Source organism: Osmia lignaria, chromosome 3 (genome assembly GCF_051020975.1).
Source record: "Osmia lignaria lignaria isolate PbOS001 chromosome 3, iyOsmLign1, whole genome shotgun sequence".
Classification (NCBI taxonomy): domain Eukaryota; kingdom Metazoa; phylum Arthropoda; class Insecta; order Hymenoptera; family Megachilidae; genus Osmia; species Osmia lignaria.
Genome location: NC_135034.1, coordinates 12,704,151 through 12,727,108, shown reverse-complemented (window position 1 = coordinate 12,727,108; position 22,958 = coordinate 12,704,151). Strand labels below are relative to the sequence as shown.

The following is a 22,958-nucleotide window of genomic DNA, read 5'->3' as shown; positions in this document are numbered from 1 at the left end:
TTCAATATTTCTCAACAAATCATACGTTTATTTCTTTCAACCGTGCGTTATAAGTCTTAACGAACCGAATATGTATACATATATGTGAAATCGGAATAACCATGGAAAAAAAAAAAAAAAAAGAATCGATCACGCGCAAGGTTCGAACGTCTCACCTTGAAGATTGGCTATTCCAAAATCTGTCAGAAGTTGTTTAAAATGTTTTAGAAACTTATAACGAACACGTGAAGAAATTACAAAATCCCAATCGACTTAATGAAAAAAGTTTCTTTCGACTTTGCGAAGGACCTACACAACAGACTCGGTATAGGACATAAAAATTGACGACAAGCAAAATCAGTCAATATCTCGAGGCTATTCTGTTCTATTCCATCTCTGTATTTCTCTCTCACGACTCGGTTAGACCTCGGCACAGAAACGTACGCTATACACGTGCACCTTGGCCAACGAAACGCGATACATTCTTTGACCTGTAACCAGCGGATCATCGCGTCGTTACACGAGAAAACGAAACAGTCGCACCAAAGGTTCAACGAAGCTTCTGATCAAGGTGAGTGGGATCGGTTCACCGAATAAATTAACCCTTTGACTTACAACATGCGATAATCCTGTCAACTTGTTTCCTTTTTTCCTTTTTTCCTTTTTTTCACTGTAACCAAAAAATTTATAATATCTTGAGAATAATAACAATTTGTGTATAATCTATAAAAACGTTCACTATTTTAATAAGTAATAAGTACATGTTAACCCTAGGAAGATTGAAGGAAGTTTGTCGAGCAGCAGAGCAGCAGAGCAGCAGCAACGAAAAAATATTGAAATCCTATATTATTACTCGTATCTAGAAAAGTATTATTATTTTAACGTCGAATACCGAACAAGTGAAGATACTAGGTATCCATCTTTCTAAGGTTAATTCGCAGTCAAAGGGTTAACGTTATCATTTTCTAAATGCTCATTTATTGAACAATCTCGTTTTCATTTGGTAACATTGAAAAAATATCAAACAAGATGTAGGCTGATCGACAGTTTCTGTAGATCTACGAAGAAGAAGAAGAAGATGAAGAAGAAAATGAAAATTAGAATAAGAATGGAGAAATTTGTGTGCTCGATGCTCGATGCTCGATGCTCGATGCTCGATGCTGGATGCAATAATTGTATGAAAGTCGGACAAGAGTAGAAAAATACTGTATACGTAACACGAAAAATAGATAGAAAAAGAAGAAACGGGTGGTAAAGGAGGGCGAACGGAGAGTAACGAAGGAGTTCCAACCTCTCGGTTGCAAATTCCATCCGGTGATGTTTAAACGGCGACATTTTACTGCTGTTGCGTAACTTGTTTCTTACCACTAATACTATTCCGAGACTATTCAAGGAGTGAATTCCTTATTAAAACTTTCAGTGCCACGCGGGGCATCCATGGGCCTCCGTAATCTTCAAAGATATTCCAGAAGATGCCCATTTCTATGAAATCTAATTACAAAGAATTCAAACTTTTCACCTATCAACTTGTTCCTCTCCAAACAAATCGATTCAACGTGTCAAGCTGTGTCGATGAAAAATTTCTAGGCCAATGACAGATTTCTTTTCTCTGATGCTTAAAATTCATCAAGTAATTGCTTAATCCAAGACAGTTGGAAATCTCTTCGAAAAGAATTAAACAAGAATCAGTCATTCAAATTCCCAGATCTGGAAGGCTCGTGGAATCGTAAAGGTAAAGTTACAGCGAATATTTGTACACACGATCACTAGTTTCACACTTTTCTTATCTTTCTTTCAAATTTTTTTTCTCTGTTTTCGTTAATCTACGTGAAATCAAGGACCAGTCGCAAAGATCTAGGAATTTAAGGACCTAAGGACCTAAGGACCTAAGGATCAAGAGTAAGGCCACAAGGAATGTTAAAAATGCACTGTTATAGTTTTGCAATGATTAATCTGTTAGCAAAATTAATTATAGTTTATACCAACAGATATATCTCTGACAATGAGAAAAAAAAATTAATGATAATAGTAATAATTTTTTTGCCCCGTGACCTAACGCATTATCCTCTTTTTCAAAACTGATTCATTATTGCGCCGTCACACCTATACTATATACATATATACACACGCAACAATGAATCACTACTGCAGTCGCCTGATTGCACCAGAAACTGAAAACTGAATAATCAAAGAGCAATTTTTATTTCTATCTTTCTCTCTGTTTAGATTCAATGGGATATTGTAAAAGGAGAGAAGGTATTTACACACATCCAGCCTCGAGAATTAAATGAAATATTCTGCCACTTGTTGATGGATCATTGAAACAACGGCTTCGATCCTTCGCTCTTCTTCTCAACGAAAACTGGATAAATCGATAAAAATAGAAATTATCACGAAACTTGTGATCGCGATCGATATACAAAGATGTACCAGAATATATTGGCCACGTGCTGTGCCACTGTATTCTACGAAAGATCAAAAATATTTACAGAGATGAAAACATTAACGTTAATAACAGTTTCAACTTTCATAGAATATATTGGCACAGGGTAATCAGAAATTCCCGAAACATCATGTATATGATATGTACAATATACATATGTGTATACACGGAATACTATAAAATGGAGTGAATCTGAGAATAAAAATAAATACCTCATCGAAACACCGACGAAAACATCGACGAAAACATCGACGATATCCGCTTAATTCGAGAGCGGACAGAAGAACCGAATTATAATAATAACGATTCTATTAACACGCTGACAACAACAAATTTCATTCACTACCTTACGATTTCTTTTAAATAATTCAACCATTTCATTCCGCTTGTGTTAGAAGAGGAAAATTTCAATTTGATACTCAATATTTGGAAACGTATTACTTTCTAAGTAATATCAAATATTTTTGTCAATATAAATATTATTAATACCATCGGAGACAACAATCTTTATAAATAATTAGATTTCATTACTCGAACGATGAGATATCTAATTGGTTTTTTCCCTGTTAACAACTATACTGTGCTGCTATTATATACTGCTTTTTCACCGCGTCAGTCAACGTGTTAATGAACATTGTACCTTAAAACGATAATAATAATAAGACACGACGAAAGGAAATCCGGTTACGTATTTAGCACGCGAAGCGATTCCTTGCTAGAAACACACTCGTTTATCTTGATCGTTCTTCGAGGATCGAAACGAAAAGAAAGAAAGAAAGAAAGAAAAGAAAAGAAAAGAAAAGAAAAGAAAAGTTGTTTTCAAACGATCACTAGCGATGGGCATTCTTGTAAATTCCTGAATTTTTACCTCTTCAGTCTTGAATTGATTCTTCAACCAAAAGGAACACAAACATAATCGTATTCGAATCAACAATATCTTATGTATAATTTCATCGTATTTCAACCTATTACAACTTATTACCATTTTCATTTTTCATTCCTTTTTTCAATCAAATGTTTCTTATTGAAACAAGAATTACAATTGAATCTATTACTCTATACTCTATATTGTAACAATGAAATCGAATTGATTTGTAGCCCATCGCTAGCTGTTACCATAGATCCTCAGGAATATCTGAAAATAAATTCAATCATCCTTTACTTAACTTAAGCAATGGTCAATGTTTTAATTTTCAGTCTTTCCAGGACACGTTCAAACCTAGAGTCTTGTTCTACAAACAACCGATGAAAAATTAAAAAAACATGTGTGTGTACCATACATTTGAATTCGAATTAACATTCGTTTCCATGTTGACATTAAGGAATCTGTTATGTTTCAGGATTAATTAATAATATGATAACAAGATTTCGATCAACAATTTGATCGAGGGTTTAAGAAGGAATGAACGTCGGAAAGACGGATGCTCAAAAGGATAATTTTGGATAATTTAAAATAAATCTGAATAATTTTCAACAATTTTGAATAAGATGGTTTCCGCGTTTTGTTTCGTTTTGTTTCGTTTCGTTTCGTTTCGTTTCGTTTCGTTTCGTTTCGTTTCGTTTCGTTTCGTTTCGTCGTTCACCTTCATTTTATCAAAGATAAAATCCCTTTCTTTTGCTTTTTCTTTTTCTCTTCTCGTTCAGCAAGATCGTGTTTTCGACCTCGTAACTACCGTGGCTCTAAGGCCTCGTAGACGAGTTCTGGCACCAGAGCCAACGAAAACGTGGCGGCACTGGCCTGTCTTGCATACTGCCTTCTCGTCCCGATAGCTTCGTGTTACCTATTATTCTCCTCCATAACCACCTGCTTGAACACCCCAGCGGGCATCTGACTTTTCACCTCGTGGCTACCGAGTGCTGTTGTCCCGTCTTTCGCGATGAACAGCTGCAATCCAGTCGCTAGAAAAACAAGAAAATTTCAACGATTAATGATTCCAAACTTGCTTACTTAAGAAGGTAATAGTAATAAACCTACTCTCGGAACTTTCGAGATCCGTTTGCTCTAAATTCGTTGCTTTCAGCAACTCATCAATCAGAGAATCTGGATTCGGCCTGGTCACCTCGACCCTGCACAAAATTGAATTTCCCGTCCCATCCTCAGCCTTTTTCCTTCGTTCCAAAGCGGCCTTTGCTCGGTCCAAAGATCCTGTTTCGCTCAGGCCAGAACCGCCAGAAGGATTTCTGTGAAACAAACGTTCTTTTTTCCTACTTTGCTAAATAATCTTTATATGTATGTGTACACCGTTTATTTACACAGAACACCAGCATGGAAACATATTACACGTATATTCTTCACTTGAACATCCTATGTTCAGCTTTGCTGCGAATTTTTATGGTCCCAACCACGACCCTCCTGATTTTCAAACAAAACACCCTAAACGATTCCATTCTGGTGCTCGTATTATTATATTTTCAACGCAGAACAATGAAAAATTAAAAGATCAATCAATTCTGACACGACACAACACGACACACCGCGTGCAATAAACAGCTACGCTCGATGCAAAACAAAGGAACGCGAGGATCGTTGTTGTTGTTGTTGTTGCTGCTGTTCTTATTGTTATTGTTGTTGTTGCATTTTGTTCGTTGCAATACAAATGAAAAAGGTGGATGAAAGCGATAATGATCATGGGTAGCAATGAAGGCTCTAAAAATGCTTTAAAAAATTGACCCCAACTAATTATTACTAACTAAGAAAGCTCATGATGCATGATTGAGAATAAATAAATAAAAAAAGAGGGGAAAAAACAAGACGCTACGATTATTATAATTACAATGAGTGTTGAATTAAAAAGGGTTCAATCTTCATAAATGCCATGGCAATTAAACGGAAAATCTTTGATCAAAGCGAAGCAAACAGACGAAGCAGTTAAGAAAGACTCATTTGTTGTATTTAATATTTAATTAGAGATTCATTTATAATGTTTTTCTGTTACCTCCAACTAAAATTGAACTTACAATTAGTATTATATCATTATATCATACATTTCATCTTGGGTGAAGATGACAAAGGAAAACACTCGATAATACATCAGTTAAATACAATTTCTTTTTTCAAAATTCTGTAACGAACGAGTCTTTATACAATAAGAAGAGGCAGGAAAGACATTGAAAGAGAATGATAAATCGTGTTTAATTAGCCATGAATCAGTCGTTTTCTTCATATCATTTTTTCATGCTGTAAATCAGTACCGACTGTGGAAATTTATTAGTTAACACTTTACATGTTATCCTTAGGTAAAACCATTTTTTTTTCTTCTTCTTCTTCTTCTTCTTTTTAATCACGCATATATTTTCTGCTGACGTACATCAATGAAATTGTAAACGTTTTTTCTTCAACAATTATAACGTCAGAGACACTATGTAGTATATTTCGAATAAATTGAATTATTCATATTAGCGCAGCGTTTTATTCAATGGTGTAATCGCGATTATCTCGAGCCATATTTGTACATTATCAAAAATATGAATTTATAAAATCTATCATAAAATTGACCAACTGACGAGTTATAATTAGTGAGTGAGCTAAGTATAATAGCTGAGAAGGCTCCTTTGCTCTTCAACATCGTATTTGAAGTGATCTCCTTGCTGTTTTTCTTAATTTTCTGGAAATCAATTATTCTGAATGATATTCTTGAATGCCATGAAAGTTCTTTGGATCTGTAAGGTGTTAACTGTAAGGTAAGTACAATTGTCAGGATGTAGAATGATAAAGCGAAAGAAAAGAGAGAGGGGAGTGGTGGGAATGGGAGGAGAGAAGACGAGACGAGTAGTGAAATATTGAAAAAGAACAGATTTAAAGACGAAAGCATGGGGACTGACGGTGGGGTTATGCTGTTTCGGTGTTGGGAGCTCGGTGGAACGACTTCCGGTACCCCTAAAGAGGACTCCTCAGAGTCCGCTGGGCTGGTGGCGACCGTAGCCAGCTTGCCACCCGCCCCGTCCAGCAACTTCCGATGACCTCCGCCGATACCCCTGCAAGGATTCACAAACCCATCGAAACTGGAAGCAAAGCTACATCTCATTTCTTTTTTTTTCCATTTCTTTTCTACACCTATGGTATGCTTTTTTTTTTTAAATCTCTTTCTCTAACATTCACCCGTTTTCTTCTCGGATGTGTTTCGTTAACGTCTTGAAGCAAATTTTTTTTTTTTTTTTTTTTCTTTAAGGAGAATTCGTTGTTGAATACCTTTTAACGTGCAGCTATTACGTAAATATTTAGTGATAAATACCGTTCAAATACCGTGAAATCACCGTTTCCATGAAAACCAAATTTTTCTTACACCTATTCATCTTTCTTTGACTTTTCTAAATATTACATTGAACTGGCTTTGCGAGAAATACCTGAAAAACTGTTTTAAAATTCCAGAAAGATGGACATGTATACCCATCCGTCGTCGAGTTACAAGTTATTCAACGTTACATAATTTCTAGACGAAAGACGATGAATAAAATAAATTATAGGTATTTACATTGTTTTACATAATTAAACTGAATAGAAAGAGGTATAAACTGGTATAAACTGATCCTTTTGTCACTGTTGAATAGCTACTGCTGCTGGTTGAATAGCATTTAAAATAAGAAATTTACACGTTCAGAAAACGAATACATACCCAGTATCCAGATTGTACTTATCATCCGGTTAGCTAGTACCTAGTACCTAAATACAATACATGTACGATCTAGGCACCTAAACAAAGGGAATATCTTCATTTTGAACACATGTAACGAAACACATCCTCTTACAGCATCTTTGTTACGTATTAAATACAGTTGCCCTGTATTGGATGTATACACGTTATTTTACACATTATTTTGTAGTTTTTACGACTTAAAATTAGCCAACATTTATGATTGACGCGACTTTCATCGTTGCAAAAAACAAAGCGTTAAGAGGCAGAGCATTTAGGAATTGTTTTTTATCTGAATTATGCTTTCTCGTCAACGATTCTAATAACAGATTTATTAGCATTAACACGTTCGGTGCCATTTAGAAGCTTAACAATATCTTGTTAACATTTTGTGGCACAGGGCACAGAACGTGTTAATAAAGCAAAGCGGAAGCTCGTCTCGCTATGAATGTGAATGTGTATGTGTATGCGTGTGTTCGTTAAGCGTTAGACTATATCGACGCGTATCAAGTTGTCCGTGATAGTTAATTGTCTCGTTTCAAGGATCCACGGAAATGTATTACCTGACTTAGTAAGTATAGAATATAATTGATTGTTGTTGCTGATTTCATGATTCATCAAAAGAACTTGTCAAAGAAACAGCAGTTAATAGATCAAGGAATGAAGAAAATGAAGGTAGTTGAACGCAGAAAAATATAAAAAGACCAGAGAAACCGAAAGTTCAACCCCTCCCTTGCGCTCAATGGTGTCTAAGATGATTTAACGATAGAAAACTAGCCTGAAATAGCATTTATTACGGTACATCAACTTCAAGACTACGCGTTTAAGAAAGTTTCAATTACCGAATTGTCCTGATTTCATTGTTCAAGAATGAAATAAAGAAAGACGGACGACAAGAACGCAAGGGATCCAAGTGGAAAAAATCAAAGTGACAAAAGGTAAAAGAGAAAACTGGTTTATGAATGAAACCTACCTGAGGTTCTGAGCGGTCGTCGCGGAACGTAGCGAGGCTCTGGGGTTATCGGGCCTATGAAGAGGATCTGGGGAGGATACGGCTCTGGCTTGGTCAGCCAATCGCAAAACAGGGCTTGTTTTACCCTTCTCGATACAATCACAGGTTTTCGATATGCTTCTCCAACCTGGTTGACCGATTCTTGGTTTTGCGACCGGTACAACCGAGTTGCTGCTGCTGCTACTGCTGCGGCTGCGGCTGCGGCTGTTGCTGTTGCTGTTGCTGTTGCTGTTGCTGTTGCTGTTGCTGTTGCTGTTGCTGTTGCTGCTATTCTCTTGTTCGCTTCGATCTTTCGCCATCGACGTATTCGAGGCATTATAATTATTTCGCAAATCAAAGCTATTACCCTCGTAATTCTTTCGCGAGTGTCGTGGCACGTTTTGCGATCTAGGCACCCTGAACGCGCCAATCTCTTGGTCCTTGTTCTTGCTTTCGTTCGAAGCTACACCGTTTTTCAATCTACCAGTCTGGTTTCGTTCGTTCGCAGAAACTGCCGTGACACTCGTCCTGCTGCTACCCTGCTGTCTGTTCACCTTTCCATCGCGAGAAGAAAGAGGACTGGATATCGACCAGAACCGATTTCGTGGGTCCAATTGCATCAAGGAAGACGAGGATTGAGAATCCGAGTCGAGAGACGACTCGGGTCTGGTGGGTAGTTGGCTCGAAGGGTTTTGGGAGACATGTGGGATACGTGGAGCCCATACCGGCCAGGAGGGTGACCTATAAAGATCACAACACAAATATTGAAGCATGCAAAAATAATAATCAACTGAATAATACATAAAGGAATAGTGCCGGTTCAAAGGTTGTCATCGATGTTACGTATCAAATTGACGATTTCGATGCAAAGAAAATTAATATAAAACGACTGTTTAAATCGAAAACTATTTTCTACTAACAGTATCGATAAATAAACCTTTATATAATCATTTTTCTCATACTTGATCAGTGCTGTTTCGCGATATTTTTACGTCATCAAATCACGTCAAATTTTACATGCTCCACAATCGACTGTCTAATATACAGCAACAACAACGACAACGACGACGACGATAACAACAACAACAACAACAACAACAACAACCCAATAGATAAAACAGAAACGTGAGTATGTGAGTATCTAATTAACAAAAAAGAAAAAAGAAAAAAAAAATCGAGAAAAAGATGGATGTTTTCGTCGGTAGATCTTTCTTGATAGCACTTTGTCGATTTCAACAGTCATTCAAGTTCAATAGCACAGAGAAGAAAGTTAGTGTGCATGGTTCGTGTAAGTACCTTTGTTAAATGACAAGAATTGTCCCGAGAATAAACCGACAACAAAGATCGGAGAACGTATTGTAAATAAAAGATTGATCGAAATAAAGAGAAGCACAGAGTTCGAAAAGCGAAATCAAATAAGCGCGAACGCGTTCAAAATTGTTATATACGCGTGATTCGAAAAAGATTGTTTTAGCGAGTGTGTTACAACGATTATTTGCCGCGTCTTTTATGGTTTTTTTTTTTTTTTTTTTTTTTTTTGTACTGAACGATTCGTTACAAGCAACTGTATTCCTGTCACAGGATTTTCCTTCATCCCATATCCACCTAACCATTCTAGCTTACAATCTATGTAAAAGAGTTGAAAATATTAGAGAGAGAGAGAGAGAGAGAAAGAGAGAGAGAGAGAGAGAAGAAAAGATCTTCATCTGCTATCGTTCTCAGAAATGCTCTGGAAACGGTAAAATAAATAAGAAAGCGATTAATGAAACGCGAAAGTAGTCGAACCGTGGTTCTTGTTATCGTACAAAAAGAAGAATCGAGGAGAATTGACCGTAATTCATTCAGTCCTTCGATCGATCTGGATTAATTTTCAGCCCCTTGATAGCATTTCAAGTAAAATAGGAAAGAAGTGAAACTACCTAATGGTAATGTCAGAATTAAGCCAGATCCATTGGACGGTAAGTGATCGAACCTTCTAGGAAAAGATAAACGATTCTCTGCTCTATTTAATCTGCTCATTCGACTAAAAGTAGTTTGAAAAATCCGTCCAACAACTTTCTCGCTCATTCTCCAAGGAAAGAGTTTCGCTTGTTTCTTTCCGTTTTGTCTGCCGATTGGCCAAATGGCCTTACCTAATGTGGCCACTGTCACCACTACTGCTCTGTCTACTGTGTTGACTGTGGGAATTCAAAGATCCGTAGCCTGAGCCTTTGCTCAGCTGGCTGGTGTTACTGCTATTACGGGAATGGCCCGATTCTGTGTGCGCTTCAGCTAAAGTTTCCACTGGAAGAGCCGATGGTACGATTTCACTGACGGTTATCGGATCGTACGACTCTGCTCCGCTAAGGAGCTCTGAAAAATAAATATCACAATATTATTATAACAGGAAGATGTAGAAATTGTCTAGATAGGAAATAAAAAGAGAAACATGGGAGTACCCGAGGAAAAGAGGGCAGGCCTCTTTTTAGGAAGACTGCCGAAACCGCTGCTGGCACTTGCTACACTTCCGGCTAACGAACCACTAGAAACATAGTCTTCACGATTGGTACATCTTTCGGATGCACTTGCCTCGTCCGCAGTTATACCGGAAACACCTGGGACACCAGGTACAGCGAGTTGAGTTTGCTTCAACGACGGAGAAGGTCTGAAAGAAGGTGTAAATTCGAATCAATTGAAGAAAAAAAATCACACTGGTGTTAGTATAAGCTTACACTTTGAATAGAATATCTCCGGAGAGCATGTTCATTTTAATGGCAACTCGCAACATGGAGTTGTCTTGCCGATGCCTCGCGTCGTAACCTTCCAGAAGGCACCTCGTTCTGCAGAGACCAGCTCCTGCGAATTCGGCGAGGTTCAGGTCGGTGAAGCCGAGCTTCTGAAAGGACCTGCCTCCCTTCAATTCCTACAAAATCCACCAAAAAAATTCATTCAACGAAAGTTAGCTAGTTAAACAAAGAATTATTCAAGAAATTCAAGAAATTACCTTTCTGACGGATATCCTCAAAATGCAGGGATCGAGGACACCGGTGGACGCGTTGGCACTCATTTTGCATAAAAACTCAAATTTAGCGTTCCACCTGACTGTGTGCTCCTGGACTTCCTCCCTGAAACCAACATGAACAATACAAGTATCAAGTAAAAAGAAATATGTATTTATGTAACTAATGGATTATATGTATAATAAATAATGGATATCTGTTGGAAAATCAAATCGTTGACGGAACCCAAAATAGTCTCCTTTATTGCGTCGCCAACTAAATGTATCGAAATGTTCTGTCATTGTTGTCTACATACATATATCTAGCAAACTGAATTACTGATCACCTTTCGTGGTTGGGCAACCTTTAACAATTACCATTTCATTGGTAACAAAAAAGATATCGATCGCAAAAGTTTCGTACCCTCGTGTGAATCAATAAGTTCGAATAATAATAGGTCGACTTTTATCTTAATTGTTTGGCAAATGGTTAAACGTTTTTATATCTTGCGATCAGTTGTAGAAGAAACTGGGACATCAGAGGGATAGAAGGGAAGAGTTTTCCACCAAAAACAAAAAGAAAAAACAAAGAAAAAAAATTTATGATTCGACTTTCTCTCTCTTTTTTTTTTTTCATCCATCGCCATCATCTCCATTTCCGGTCGTTGGATAAAAGGAGGAAAAGAAAAAAAAAAGAGGGGGGGGGACTTTAACGAGGATGAAACGTGATGAGGCATCGAGTCGTTGAATTATATCCAACACGAAACGGAAGTACCCGCTAGACTCTGAATATATCGATATAACGAGAGCAATCTTCTACGTCCTTCTTACGACATTTAAGGTGCGAAAAATCTCTCTGATCTCTTTGTCTCTGTAATCATTTGCCTCCTACGATCTATTGAAAGTACGTTTGTTTGGCTGGAGGATAACGCGATTATCTGACCACCGTTACACCGGCAAATTATTATATCTAGCCAACGAATTTGATTATCCGAAGGTAACACGGGGATACTGTGGCAGCTCGTCGCGAAAACAGGGCGGAGGCGTCAACAGTTTCCCTGTCAGACATTCGACGATCCAAAAGAATCGAGTGGGATACGAGTGGTTAGAAGGGCAAACTGTTGTCCAATCAACGGGACGAGCCAATTACCGTGGAAATTGGGCCAACCTATGATCCAACGTGTCGAAAAATTTCGATCTTTGCGGTCGTGAGAAAGCAGTCAATTTTCTAAAGTGTCAAATGCTCGGAATTGATTTTAAATCGAACTCTACAAACACGAACAATCGGAATCTAATTGTTAATAATCTTCAGGTTGTAAGTACATAATTAAACACTGTAATTGTTCGAGTCTGGACTTGTCTCGTGTCTGGTGGCAACGGTTTCACAACAAAAAGGTACAACTACTCGCCGCTACAAAATTTATCGATTACCTACTCAATAAAAGTAGATACACACAACTGACACGCGTGTGTAGTATTCAGGGAATCGAAACAACCCGGACGAAACGATTAACGTGTTTGGCTCGCGTGCCAGACGATGATAGTGTAGTTTTTCAACTTCTTCTTCTTCTTCTTCTTCTTCTAGTTTGATTGGTAAAAGTTACCAATGTATCGACGTATGTATTTGGAGCAACGCGACTTGGTCGAAGCCAGAAGTGCAGTGGCTATCTTTCACTGCTGCCCCGGGTAGGGTACCATTTCGTCCCCCTCCTGTCCAGGCTCCTTTTCTCCTTTTCTCCTTTTCTCCTTTTCTTCTTTTCTCCGTCGCGTTGTTCTCGTTATCGATCCAATATCGTTCTGGGACGACACAGCCGAATAAAATGATTGAAATAGTTTCGTTATTTTAATAAAGAATAGAGTTTTTCATCCGAGTTTTATCCGAGATCCACAGGAAGGATTGCGAGAGTTGCATTAGCCGTGGGCAAGGCTGCTCCAAGGCTGTCCAGATTGTGTGTCATTCGCGGTTTCGTAATTGAGCTCGGTCTCGTGCTTGCACCTTGCTTTTCGTAATGAAATCGGTGCACGCTTCTCGACGTATTATAGTACTTTCACGCTTAGCTTGGCTAGATCGCTACCGAATTACCGATAATGAGACAGGTCTCACCTCGTAACTGTACGAAATCGGTGACAAACAAGTTGCACAACCTTGAAATTACAACATATTACAATACTTATTAAAATACCTAGATAGGATAACGAACTATTCTGATTCACAATGTACGTATTTCAGATTAGACTTTATTCCCGCCTTCGATCCTTCCCGTAAAACGTTTCACATTATCTCGCCTCTAATCTCTTCTAATAAATTAACCCACCTTCCAACGACCGCTTTATCGAACGATAAATCTAACGATAAATCTAACGATAAATCTAACGAGCTAAACTCGAGCTCCGTGGAAATTAAAAATCATTTTTCCCTGTCAAACCCATCCTCGACATAGTAAATTGAATTTTTTCATTTTCTCATCCTCGAAAAACTTTTTCATCACTTTGGTTACGAAACTTTGGCTTTTTCTCATCCACGTAATTACCAGTTTAAGCAGATTTAAGCCAGTTTCGATCTAAGCAGATTTAGCTAATCTCGATAGCACACATGATGCAAAAGCGTGTTGCGTCAAGTTCACTTTTCCACTGATGATTACTGCACTGATCTCTTCTTTGTAGAAGAAGCCCGATTTCTACTTTCCAAGGAAACAACCATCAAGATTCGGAAATAACCACCGCCTACAACTGCTGCATTGACGTAACGAACGCCCACGAAATTCGATGTCTCGCTTTTCCGTTAATTGAATTGTTCGATTCATTGACACGTTTCATTATTTTTCATGCAGAAATGACAAACGAAAAGTTTTCCTCACTTTTGGGAACAAGAGTACATAAAGGGTAAATATCGACGACGAAGGGTAAGTGGTGTGCACGCGATTCCGGGTCGACCAGTTTCAACAAGCTATTGCACGCCGTCTTACGACAGCTTTAAGCTGTTCCGTAATAAGATCGGGGCTGAAATAGCTAATCGGAGCCCACTTGGGCAGAAAGAGGGAAAATTCAAAATTCTACTTTCCGTTAGAACAAGTTACTTGAGAGAGAAAAATATTATTTTCATGAAAATTGAATCATGTCGAGCAAGTTGCATTTCTCCAAGAGGAATCGTCGAGGCGGACGATTATCGAATTGACTTGAATCGAAATGCACGCGTCTGAATTGTCCAAGGGAAATGGATAGTGGAAGAGAGCCGTTACGTAGGCGTAGGCTATACATATGTACAAGAACCGGAACAGGGCAGGAAAAGAAACGCGGCTTTGGAGTTCGCTTCCGGCGCGGTGTACAAAATACTAATAATAAGACTAGGCTAATCATAAGCTGACAATCGATTAACCGAGACCTTCCGTTCGAGGAATCAACACGATTGCGCCTCTCAAACATGATTTCGTTTTCGAAATTTAATTAGACGCTAATTGACGCGGTTTCGAGCGGCGCGGCGGTACCGATAAACCGACTATCGTTATCAATCGTTATCAAGCATTTTATCAGCCGTTATCGCGAGTACCACGATCCGCCACGTTAATTACCGATAAAGGTGTCGCGTACCGTACTGTTCGATCATCAGCTATCAGCTACTAGCAAACTATTAGTAACCGATACCGAACCAACAATAATTATTATCATCATCATCATTTAAGCTCTGTTCAACAGAGTTTTGTGCCAACCCACGCGTCGTCTATTAACGCAACAATTGATTGTGTGAGACATTCTTGTTCCCTAGGTTCGCACGATCGCGATCGATACAATTCCGAGGATCTTTCTCACGACACTTACGCTAAACGCCCCCCATCCCTTAAAGTTTAAACGACGCGAACGCATTATCGCCAACGGATCGATTAATCGTAGAAAGCGAAAGTAAAACTTTTATTTCCCTAAAATCGATATGGTAATCAACGAACTTTGCTGAATCGAGAAATTCGCAAGGTGTGTCTTTTTCTACTTTCTTCTGTGAACGCTCTTCCTTAATATCATCTTCACTTTGCATTGTTATTACGTTAATCGAGATTAAACGTTGCTTCTTGGAAAAGTTATTTTGGCAGCTAAAGAATCGATCAGGAGCGTACATATAAATTAAGAGGGGAACGGCTGCAATGTGAAAGCAATAGAAATCACAGCCTGACTTTGGGACCAATGCCAAAGCGCCTCCTAAAGATTCTAATCAAGGTTCACGCGCGATCCGTTTCTATCTACGGGACCCGATTTCGTTCAACACAATCGACTAAGATCCTTCCATTCTACAATATCTTTTGGCAATACGGTTTCGCATTATTTTCATTTTTCAAAAGCAGCCATTATTAATTAATAACAATGACAAAAACGTTGAATTATTATCGGTGGCCTCTGGAATGCGATATTGGAGACGACCCTGTCTGCGAAAAGGTTTCCACGCGAGTTCATTTACGATAACGTTCGCCCACGTGACCGGGGCATGAACATAATAAATTCGAATCAATAACTTTTTCTTAATGGGTTACAAAAATCTAAAATTGCACCAATTTAGTTTTATTCGGATAAATACTAGTAACTTAAATATAAAAAAAGATCAGAGAGCATCTAACCGATGATAGAAGAGAAGTATGTATGTAGAAGAGAAACGAGAAAATTCGATGACGCAATTGAGAATAATGCGGTAATAGTCGCATCGCGTGGTAGAATTGAAATTATTTATCGGCTTTAGCAACCTTGCAAATATGAAGATTATTTTACCAATCGATACAAGAGAAATACCTCTTGCGGATTCAATGCCAATTCTTTCTCGTCTCTCTTTTTTATCTAGCAACCGGATTTACTATAAAATCATCCAAAACTCTACGTTTCTTCTTCGAACATCCTTCTTTATCACCGATTTCTATCAACGAAATTATAATCCTTGGTATGTATATCTATACGAAAACATAATATTCATTATTTCACTATAATAGGTATGTACCAACGATACAAGATCTAAAGGGTTCTCAAATCGACCGTTTTACCTAGCTGCTTGTAACTAGAACACGACATTGACCTTAAGAACCTGAAGAGGATGCACGCCACGCATAAAATTATACACGTGTCGGAGTAAGATTTATCAGGCTAGTCATTAGATGAAGTTGTAAAACGATCGAAAGACTCGATATTCTAATCGTAATTATATGTATACTTATATGGGGAAGAGGGGGACGACGATGACACCCTATAAAAAATTGCCTAAAGAGTCGAAAAATTGACCGATTGAGCGATAACCGATAAAGAGAGGAGACGGTCTTCTTTTCTGACAGGATGCTTTTTATCTGGTCTCAAATTTTCAATGTCAAAGGTCGACCATGGATGCAAATACTGATGCAAGTCAAGGTTAACCAATCAATGCTGGAAAACTGTGGCTTGGCATCGGGCCCTAGCTATCTACATTACTGCTACGAAGACACTGAAAAAAAAACCATACTACCCTTTTTATACTTGCTCGTTTTCGCGACACTGATGATACTCGCCTCAACTGTCAAGAAGCAAAAGAATCACTCTTTAAACTTGGAATTGCTTCGAGGGAATTAATTTTCATGGAAATTGGCAAGGAGAAAGTACGCCTCGTGGATGAGACACGTAAAACGCAGCCTTGGCCAAGATTGACATTGCACTATGCCACTATGCCACTATGCCACTATGCCACTATGCCACTACCGATAGTGTTCAAGCACATGAAAAAAATAGCTTCGAACCTTTACATATTACATATTACATATTACGTTATCGTATAGGTATACGTACTTGAAATATATTTCAAATTATTTTCAAATTACTTTTATTTCATTCTGACTGAAAGTCGTTATTCGGGGTGAAGGGGGATCGTATATCGGAGTGACAACTTGGCCAATACAAAGTTCTACGACTAGCAGGAAATTCTCGCGTTTCGTGGAACAGCAAGCAGAAAATCTAGGCTAACGCGTTGTCCCACCCACTCACCCAACCACCCTCTTCTGACCTAAGGATGGATACTCCTCGATGGAAAAGCTGAATGAAGACGAACCACGGAGAGAGATACATTGTACATAGATATCGTTGGCGCAGCCGCGAAACACATCAGAGGGTTTCAAACGATCGAACGCTAGATTCGACCCACGCTAGATTCCATATTGTAGATTAGCAAAGTTCCTACTTTCTTGTCCTTCTTAGGACATAACCAGATTCGGTAAATAAAGGGTTATCAATTTTTACAGATTCAAATTTCAACAATGTGCAGAAGAAAGAAGAGAGACCTGGAATCCTCTATATGTACTCTATTCTGCAAATATATGTAAGTATGTATGCACGGTTATAATCAACCGACCACCCTACACATTCTAGGTATCCATACATGATCGTTCCTGTGGATACACGCAGAAATATTCACCGCTTTGCTTCGGGCCGAGCGTTATAATCGGCTGTTTCCTCATCACTGCATATTGAAGCGGTGTCAGGTCCTCCACGGTGGCCATTCGCTTCCACACAGCACACACGAAACACGAAACACGAAACACGAAACACGGGACATCGGACGCGACAGGACATTGTCCATTATCATTCTGCTCTCTTCTCGTCTACTCCTAATGTAGACGGTGTCCCTAAAGGTTGCGGGCAAATTGATACGATCCGTTAATAAGCGATTAAAACAAGATTTCTCCAAATTTCCTAGTCAATTTATGCGTGAAATTAAATCTAATTAATCGGATTCACTCCGATTTCTTCTCCACACTCTTGTCTAATAGCATTTTCGCTCAACGAATATGTAGTTGAAACTTTCCTCTTTCAATTTTCGCGGCTTATAAATCAGAACGAGAACGAATCACCGTACACTACACTTTCTATAGCGGTATCGAAGCTGAGAGAATCGCTCCCCGGTTTCTCTTTCTACCATTTCCCACCGTTTCCCACCGTTTCCCACTGTCGCTTTTCTTTCCATCGATTCTGACTTTCGAAACGTACAGGATTCACTGTTACCTACTAATTTTTAACGATGCGATCAGCAGAACGTAATTTGCTAAGAATCATTCATCTTTCTCGCGTTGAAAAGAAGAAAAATTTAACACCTGTACAATATATGTACATTCTAAAATTCTAAATGATATATGTATCAATCTTTTTTACCATCTTCGCGAACCTGCTTCTTCAAACTTTTCGTCACGAGACGGTCTATTTCCAGCCCCTACCTAGTTCATCCGATTCCACGGAAGGTCATAGTTCAAGGTAAAGGACGACTACCTGACGACTAACGATCAATCCATTTTCTCAGTTAATTATTTAACTTTAATCAATCATCTATTAGAAATAACGGTGAGCAACTTTTCTAGATTATCTACTACTCAACTTATCGTTAGAGAAGCGCGTGAACGAGAGAAACCTCGCTCGAAACTTGCATCGTTCTCGCTGACATAGATTCTTTCTGCTGCTTTCTTATCCTATTTTCAAACTGCTAATCGGAACAAAGAGAAGACGGATTGAATTTCTTAATTCGATCAGAAGCTACCAATTCTCTGAAAATCCTGTGAAAATTTCAGGAGAGATCAAGAAGGATGCAAGAAGGGAAACTTTGACGATTGCAGTTATTCGAGAAAAAAATCTATCTACAATTCCTTCTATAAAGATTTCCTTCTATTTTCCAATAGCTAATAATCATTCCTTCTTTTCCTGGCAGTGAGTTTTTTCGGTTTACTCGCGGCAATCAGTTGTCGTTGGCCCCCAAAACGTGTTCGGTAAACTCTATGCGAAACCTCGATCGATTCGATCCCGTTGAATCCTTGTCTTGTATCCTTGACTCGAGAAAACCTTGGACTCGGGAAATCGAGGAAATTGATAATTTCGATAATCGAAAGAAAAGAAAAGGATAGAGTATGAATCACGATTCGCGAGGAGAAGGCACACAGTTTCGACAACAACATTTTTCTCTCTCTCTCTCTCTCTGTCAAATGATTATGGACGAACCGAAACATGCTTTTTCATATTTCCATTATACATATGTACATACCTATATACGTATGTAATAGGTTAGGGTTATAAAAGAGACTGTGCTAAATTTTACTTATACAGTCAAACTGTCCGTCGAGATAAACTTTAAGATATCTTTTCCTCTGATTAGATAGATAGCTTTAAAGTAGATAAAATCGATCCTATCATTTCCTTTCTTCCTTGCTATCCGCTTTAATCGGACCACCTCCACTCGGCTATTTTTTTACCCATCAAATACTACATTGTACTTAACGCTTACTAAACCCTGATATTTCAACCTTCCCTCTGAATATCTAAAAGTAACAAAAAATATATACATATACATATACATATACACATCGAATTCAGTATTCTCCTCCTTTTCGAAGTCGGACAAGTGAATTCTCGTACTATCGTAAACCGGAACATGAAATTCACGATGCAACGATTAATTAGCGTCGAGAGCACATGTTTCATTCACAATTCACAGCCAATACACGGCGAACATAAAATCCAAGTTTAAACGAGTTTTTAACGCGCTTCCGGAGCTGTACTTTCAACAGGAACTTAATCATATCCTACTAAACATAGAGACTATGTAGTCTAATTCGAGTAGTCGTAAAACGTTCTTCACCAAACAGAAGCAACGCGTGTTTAAGAAATTCTATCGCTGAAAAATCTGACAAGTTTATCTTGTCTTGAAACATAACGAGATGCCTAAAAAGCTTACACATACCTAGGTAATTTTACAAACTTTCGACTTTATTCCTAAATATGTATACTTTTTCTGTTTCTTTTTCTTTTTTATTCTCAACGATACTCGATACACCTTCACCTAGAGTCGGTATTCTACTTTCTTCATCGAAAAAATAAAAAAATAAACAATATCTAGATACAAGTTTCCAAATGAAAAAGAAAAGATTAAACAAGACAATAAATCAGTTAAGCTTACCTTGTCGAATGATCGACGAAAGAACCACCGTCTAAAAGTCGAAGTTTGGCGAACAGTACTGCGTTCACAAACGGTACCGCGGTCAACTCTTCCAGGTCCACCTCAACCGAGAATTTATACTTCTTCTTCTTCATCATGAAGGCCATATCTCAGAGCGGAGCCAATATATACGCGCATACACGCGCGCGCGAGCGCGCGCGCACACACACACGCGCACACACAATTCGCTTTTAATCAGAATCGAGCCAGTGGACTGGCAACGATGATTTTCCACTAAATACAAGCATCAACGCGAAAATATTTCGATTCGAAATTTTTATTCTCACAGAGAACGATCGTCCCCACTAACTCGTCTTATATTTAATAGAAAAAGAAGAAAAAAAAAAAAATATATATATATATATATACGTGTGTGTGTGTGTGTGTGTGTGTGTGTGTGTGTGTGTGTGAGGGGGGGTTGTGTAGGTGTAGGTATGTATATATAGGTATCTCTTGGCGTATTTCTGTTTTGATAATAAGGCAGTTCCAACTTCCCTTTCCGTCTTTTTCCCTTTTCGAATGCACAAAAGTTGCCTTGCTTTCTTCTTTTATTACAAGTAGATTGGTTATTTGATTTATAACGATCTCCAGCGACGAAATTGAATGTTTGAAACCGACTGAATGGATCTCGTTCGAAGCCTCTTCAACGACATGTTGGATTATTATTATTATTATTCTTTTTCTTGACGCTCCCGACGCTCAGAAACAGCGATCGTTCTTGTACGCCATCCTCGTTGTCGAGCCTGAAAAATTCAGGGAATCATGTTAGTAAAAAAAAAAAACAAAAGTATCATCTCCTAACAACGTTATCTGACAAAAGGTTAGGTAAATAAGAAAAAAAAAAAGGAAAAAAAAAAAGGACCATTCAGTTCTGCGAAGAATCGTTAGTAAATAAACAGTGCAGTGTCGTTGTTCGTGGGTGAACGTTCTCGCAGGCGAATGTCAGTGAACCTTTATCGACATTTCCAATAGGCATGTTCGCACGACTTCGTATGCTACTACGCTACTACTCTACTACTCTACATGTATGTACATACATGCATATGTATAATAGCTAGTTACTACCCTTCCGCTCGACAAAGACGTATCCTCGTCGGGTACGATGCGACAGACAGACAGACAGACAGACAGACAACTCGAAAGCAATCGTGTTTTGAAAATGTTAATTACTCGAGTAGAAACGTGCGAGTAAACGAAAATGAACGCGCACTTCCTCGACTCGGCTTTCAAGCCGCAAACTACATAAATGACCTTACAATTGTCTACTACAAACAAATTACAAGTTACCCTTTTCTTATGGACCACGTGCATAACCTATCACATATCACATATCACGTGGAATAAAACAAACACGAAATAAACAAATTCGCAAGTATATTGTTATCTCGAACAAAGTTTCAATTGTCACAATCAACGGTACCAAGTAATTTTCAACTTATCAAATTATCGATAAGATGGAATATATATATATATATATATTATTATTGTATATTATCGTGTCGGATAAAGAGCAGAAAGCATCCCCTTCTAACGGATATCCTCGAACGAACCGAGTAACACAAAACTAAAAATTGTAAAGCGTTTTATCGTGTGCGGTTTGCAATTACGATAATGCAATGCGATAAAAATACAAATAATTTTCAATTACGCACATACATTCGCGTTGCTGTTCGTCAAAAACTCAACGCGAAAATATTATGATTTGTATAAAGAAAAGAGAAAAAAACACTACTTATTCGTCGCATTTCCTTCACTGTAGTTTATTTAAACAATCCAAGTACCTCTGTCACGTGTTCACAAAGTACGCTCCGTTTATATAACGTAGGAAATTTACTTGTGCAAACGACGAGAGAGCATCCTAAGGAAATAACCTAAAAACGGATTTTAAAATTACGTACCTTTAAAAGTACATAATTCGACTATTTTCAGCTTAATATATGGTAGAAACGACGCCCGAATAATCCCGATGACATTTTCCAACTGACATTCGGCTTTTCTAAAGATAACATTACACGAGAATAAACAAGCGACAGATACATGTGTATGTATATATCGTTGTCATTCGGCTGCGTCCATTGCAATGACAGATCCGTGGATATTAATTTCCCAACAATTCCGAGAGGAATTCTGCACCGATATTTTATTCCTCCCTCTGTCAAACGACCTTATTATCACTGACAAATGAAACGTTAACGATCGTGTATCGCGTCGTTACAGTATAGCTACTTGTATACATATATGTATACCTCCTTTTTTTCTTCTTCTTCTTTTACTTTTTCTATCTTCTTTTCCAAATCGAATGCAAACAATACTCGATGAGAGACAATCTACCGTATTGTCTCAATGTATTGTGCAATTCGAAAACAGCAATTCCAATGAGATAAAAGGAACCGTTCAGCGCAGCGAATTCGATGCTTCACAGAAATACAAAAAACCATCATCTCATGATGGCAGGTGCAGGACAATATCCGTCTTAACTTTATAACCTCTCCTTTTCGTTCCTGTCTTACGTTAACGTAACGAAAAGTTATACGCCTTTTATCTCGCGGATCTGTCAAATCATACGCAAACGGATCTCTAGATGCCGATGAAATTTTCGTAAAACATCAATTGCAAATGATACGCGACGCCCGTTTCGAAAAAGAAGCAAATCCTATTCTCAAGCTCTGAATTCTATATACTCACTCGTTTTCGACTGCTTCCTCCTTCCTCCGATGCTAGCCAATCTCGCACAATCTCACACTTTTCATGATTGCAAACTTATTACACGGAAACCACGATATTATAACGAACCTCGGTGCGGAAACCCGACGACAATTTTACGTCGAAAATACTTTATTTCACTTTATTCACAACACACGAAACGGACATCGTCTGTGAACTACTGTAAACTGACGCGTCGCGACTCTGGCTGCTGGCTCGCTCTCCAACGACACTGCGCCACCTATCGACACCCCTTCATACCTTGT

The 22,958-nt window shown here is 38.3% G+C and overlaps 1 protein-coding gene across 6 annotated transcripts; it reads right to left on the bottom strand.

The window, feature by feature from the left end:
• Positions 1-3,922: 3,922 nt before the first annotated feature.
• On the bottom strand, positions 3,923-22,924 carry LOC117610700 (uncharacterized). Of its 6 annotated transcripts, none has more exons than XM_034338367.2 (9): positions 19,951-20,154; positions 11,028-11,148; positions 10,756-10,946; positions 10,483-10,688; positions 10,177-10,396; positions 8,027-8,785; positions 6,245-6,436; positions 4,398-4,603; positions 3,923-4,321 (listed from the first exon to the last, which is right to left on the bottom strand). In XM_034338367.2, the coding sequence occupies exons 1-9, from the start codon at positions 20,094-20,096 to the stop codon at positions 4,200-4,202; spliced, it is 2,163 nt and encodes a 720-aa protein (XP_034194258.2). In that variant the 5' UTR covers positions 20,097-20,154; the 3' UTR covers positions 3,923-4,199. The 6 variants fall into 6 exon arrangements, with proteins under 6 accessions (XP_034194258.2, XP_034194259.2, XP_034194262.2 ...); XM_034338368.2 differs by having other exon boundaries at positions 6,245-6,397; XM_034338371.2 differs by lacking the exon at positions 6,245-6,436.
• Between the last annotated feature and the right edge of the window lie 34 nt (positions 22,925-22,958).

Bases quoted from the DNA above. Each gene is read 5' to 3' on its own strand.
- LOC117610700 (XM_034338364.2), bottom strand. From the start codon at position 20,096: ATGGCCTTCATGATGAAGAAGAAGAAGTATAAATTCTCGGTTGAGGTG. The intron at 8,786-10,176 runs GTAAGGCCATTT...TGATCTTTATAG, and splicing joins GGTGACAGTGGCCACATTAG to GTCACCCTCCTGGCCGGTAT. The intron at 6,437-8,026 runs GTAGGTTTCATT...AATGAGATGTAG, and splicing joins ACGACCGCTCAGAACCTCAG to CTTTGCTTCCAGTTTCGATG.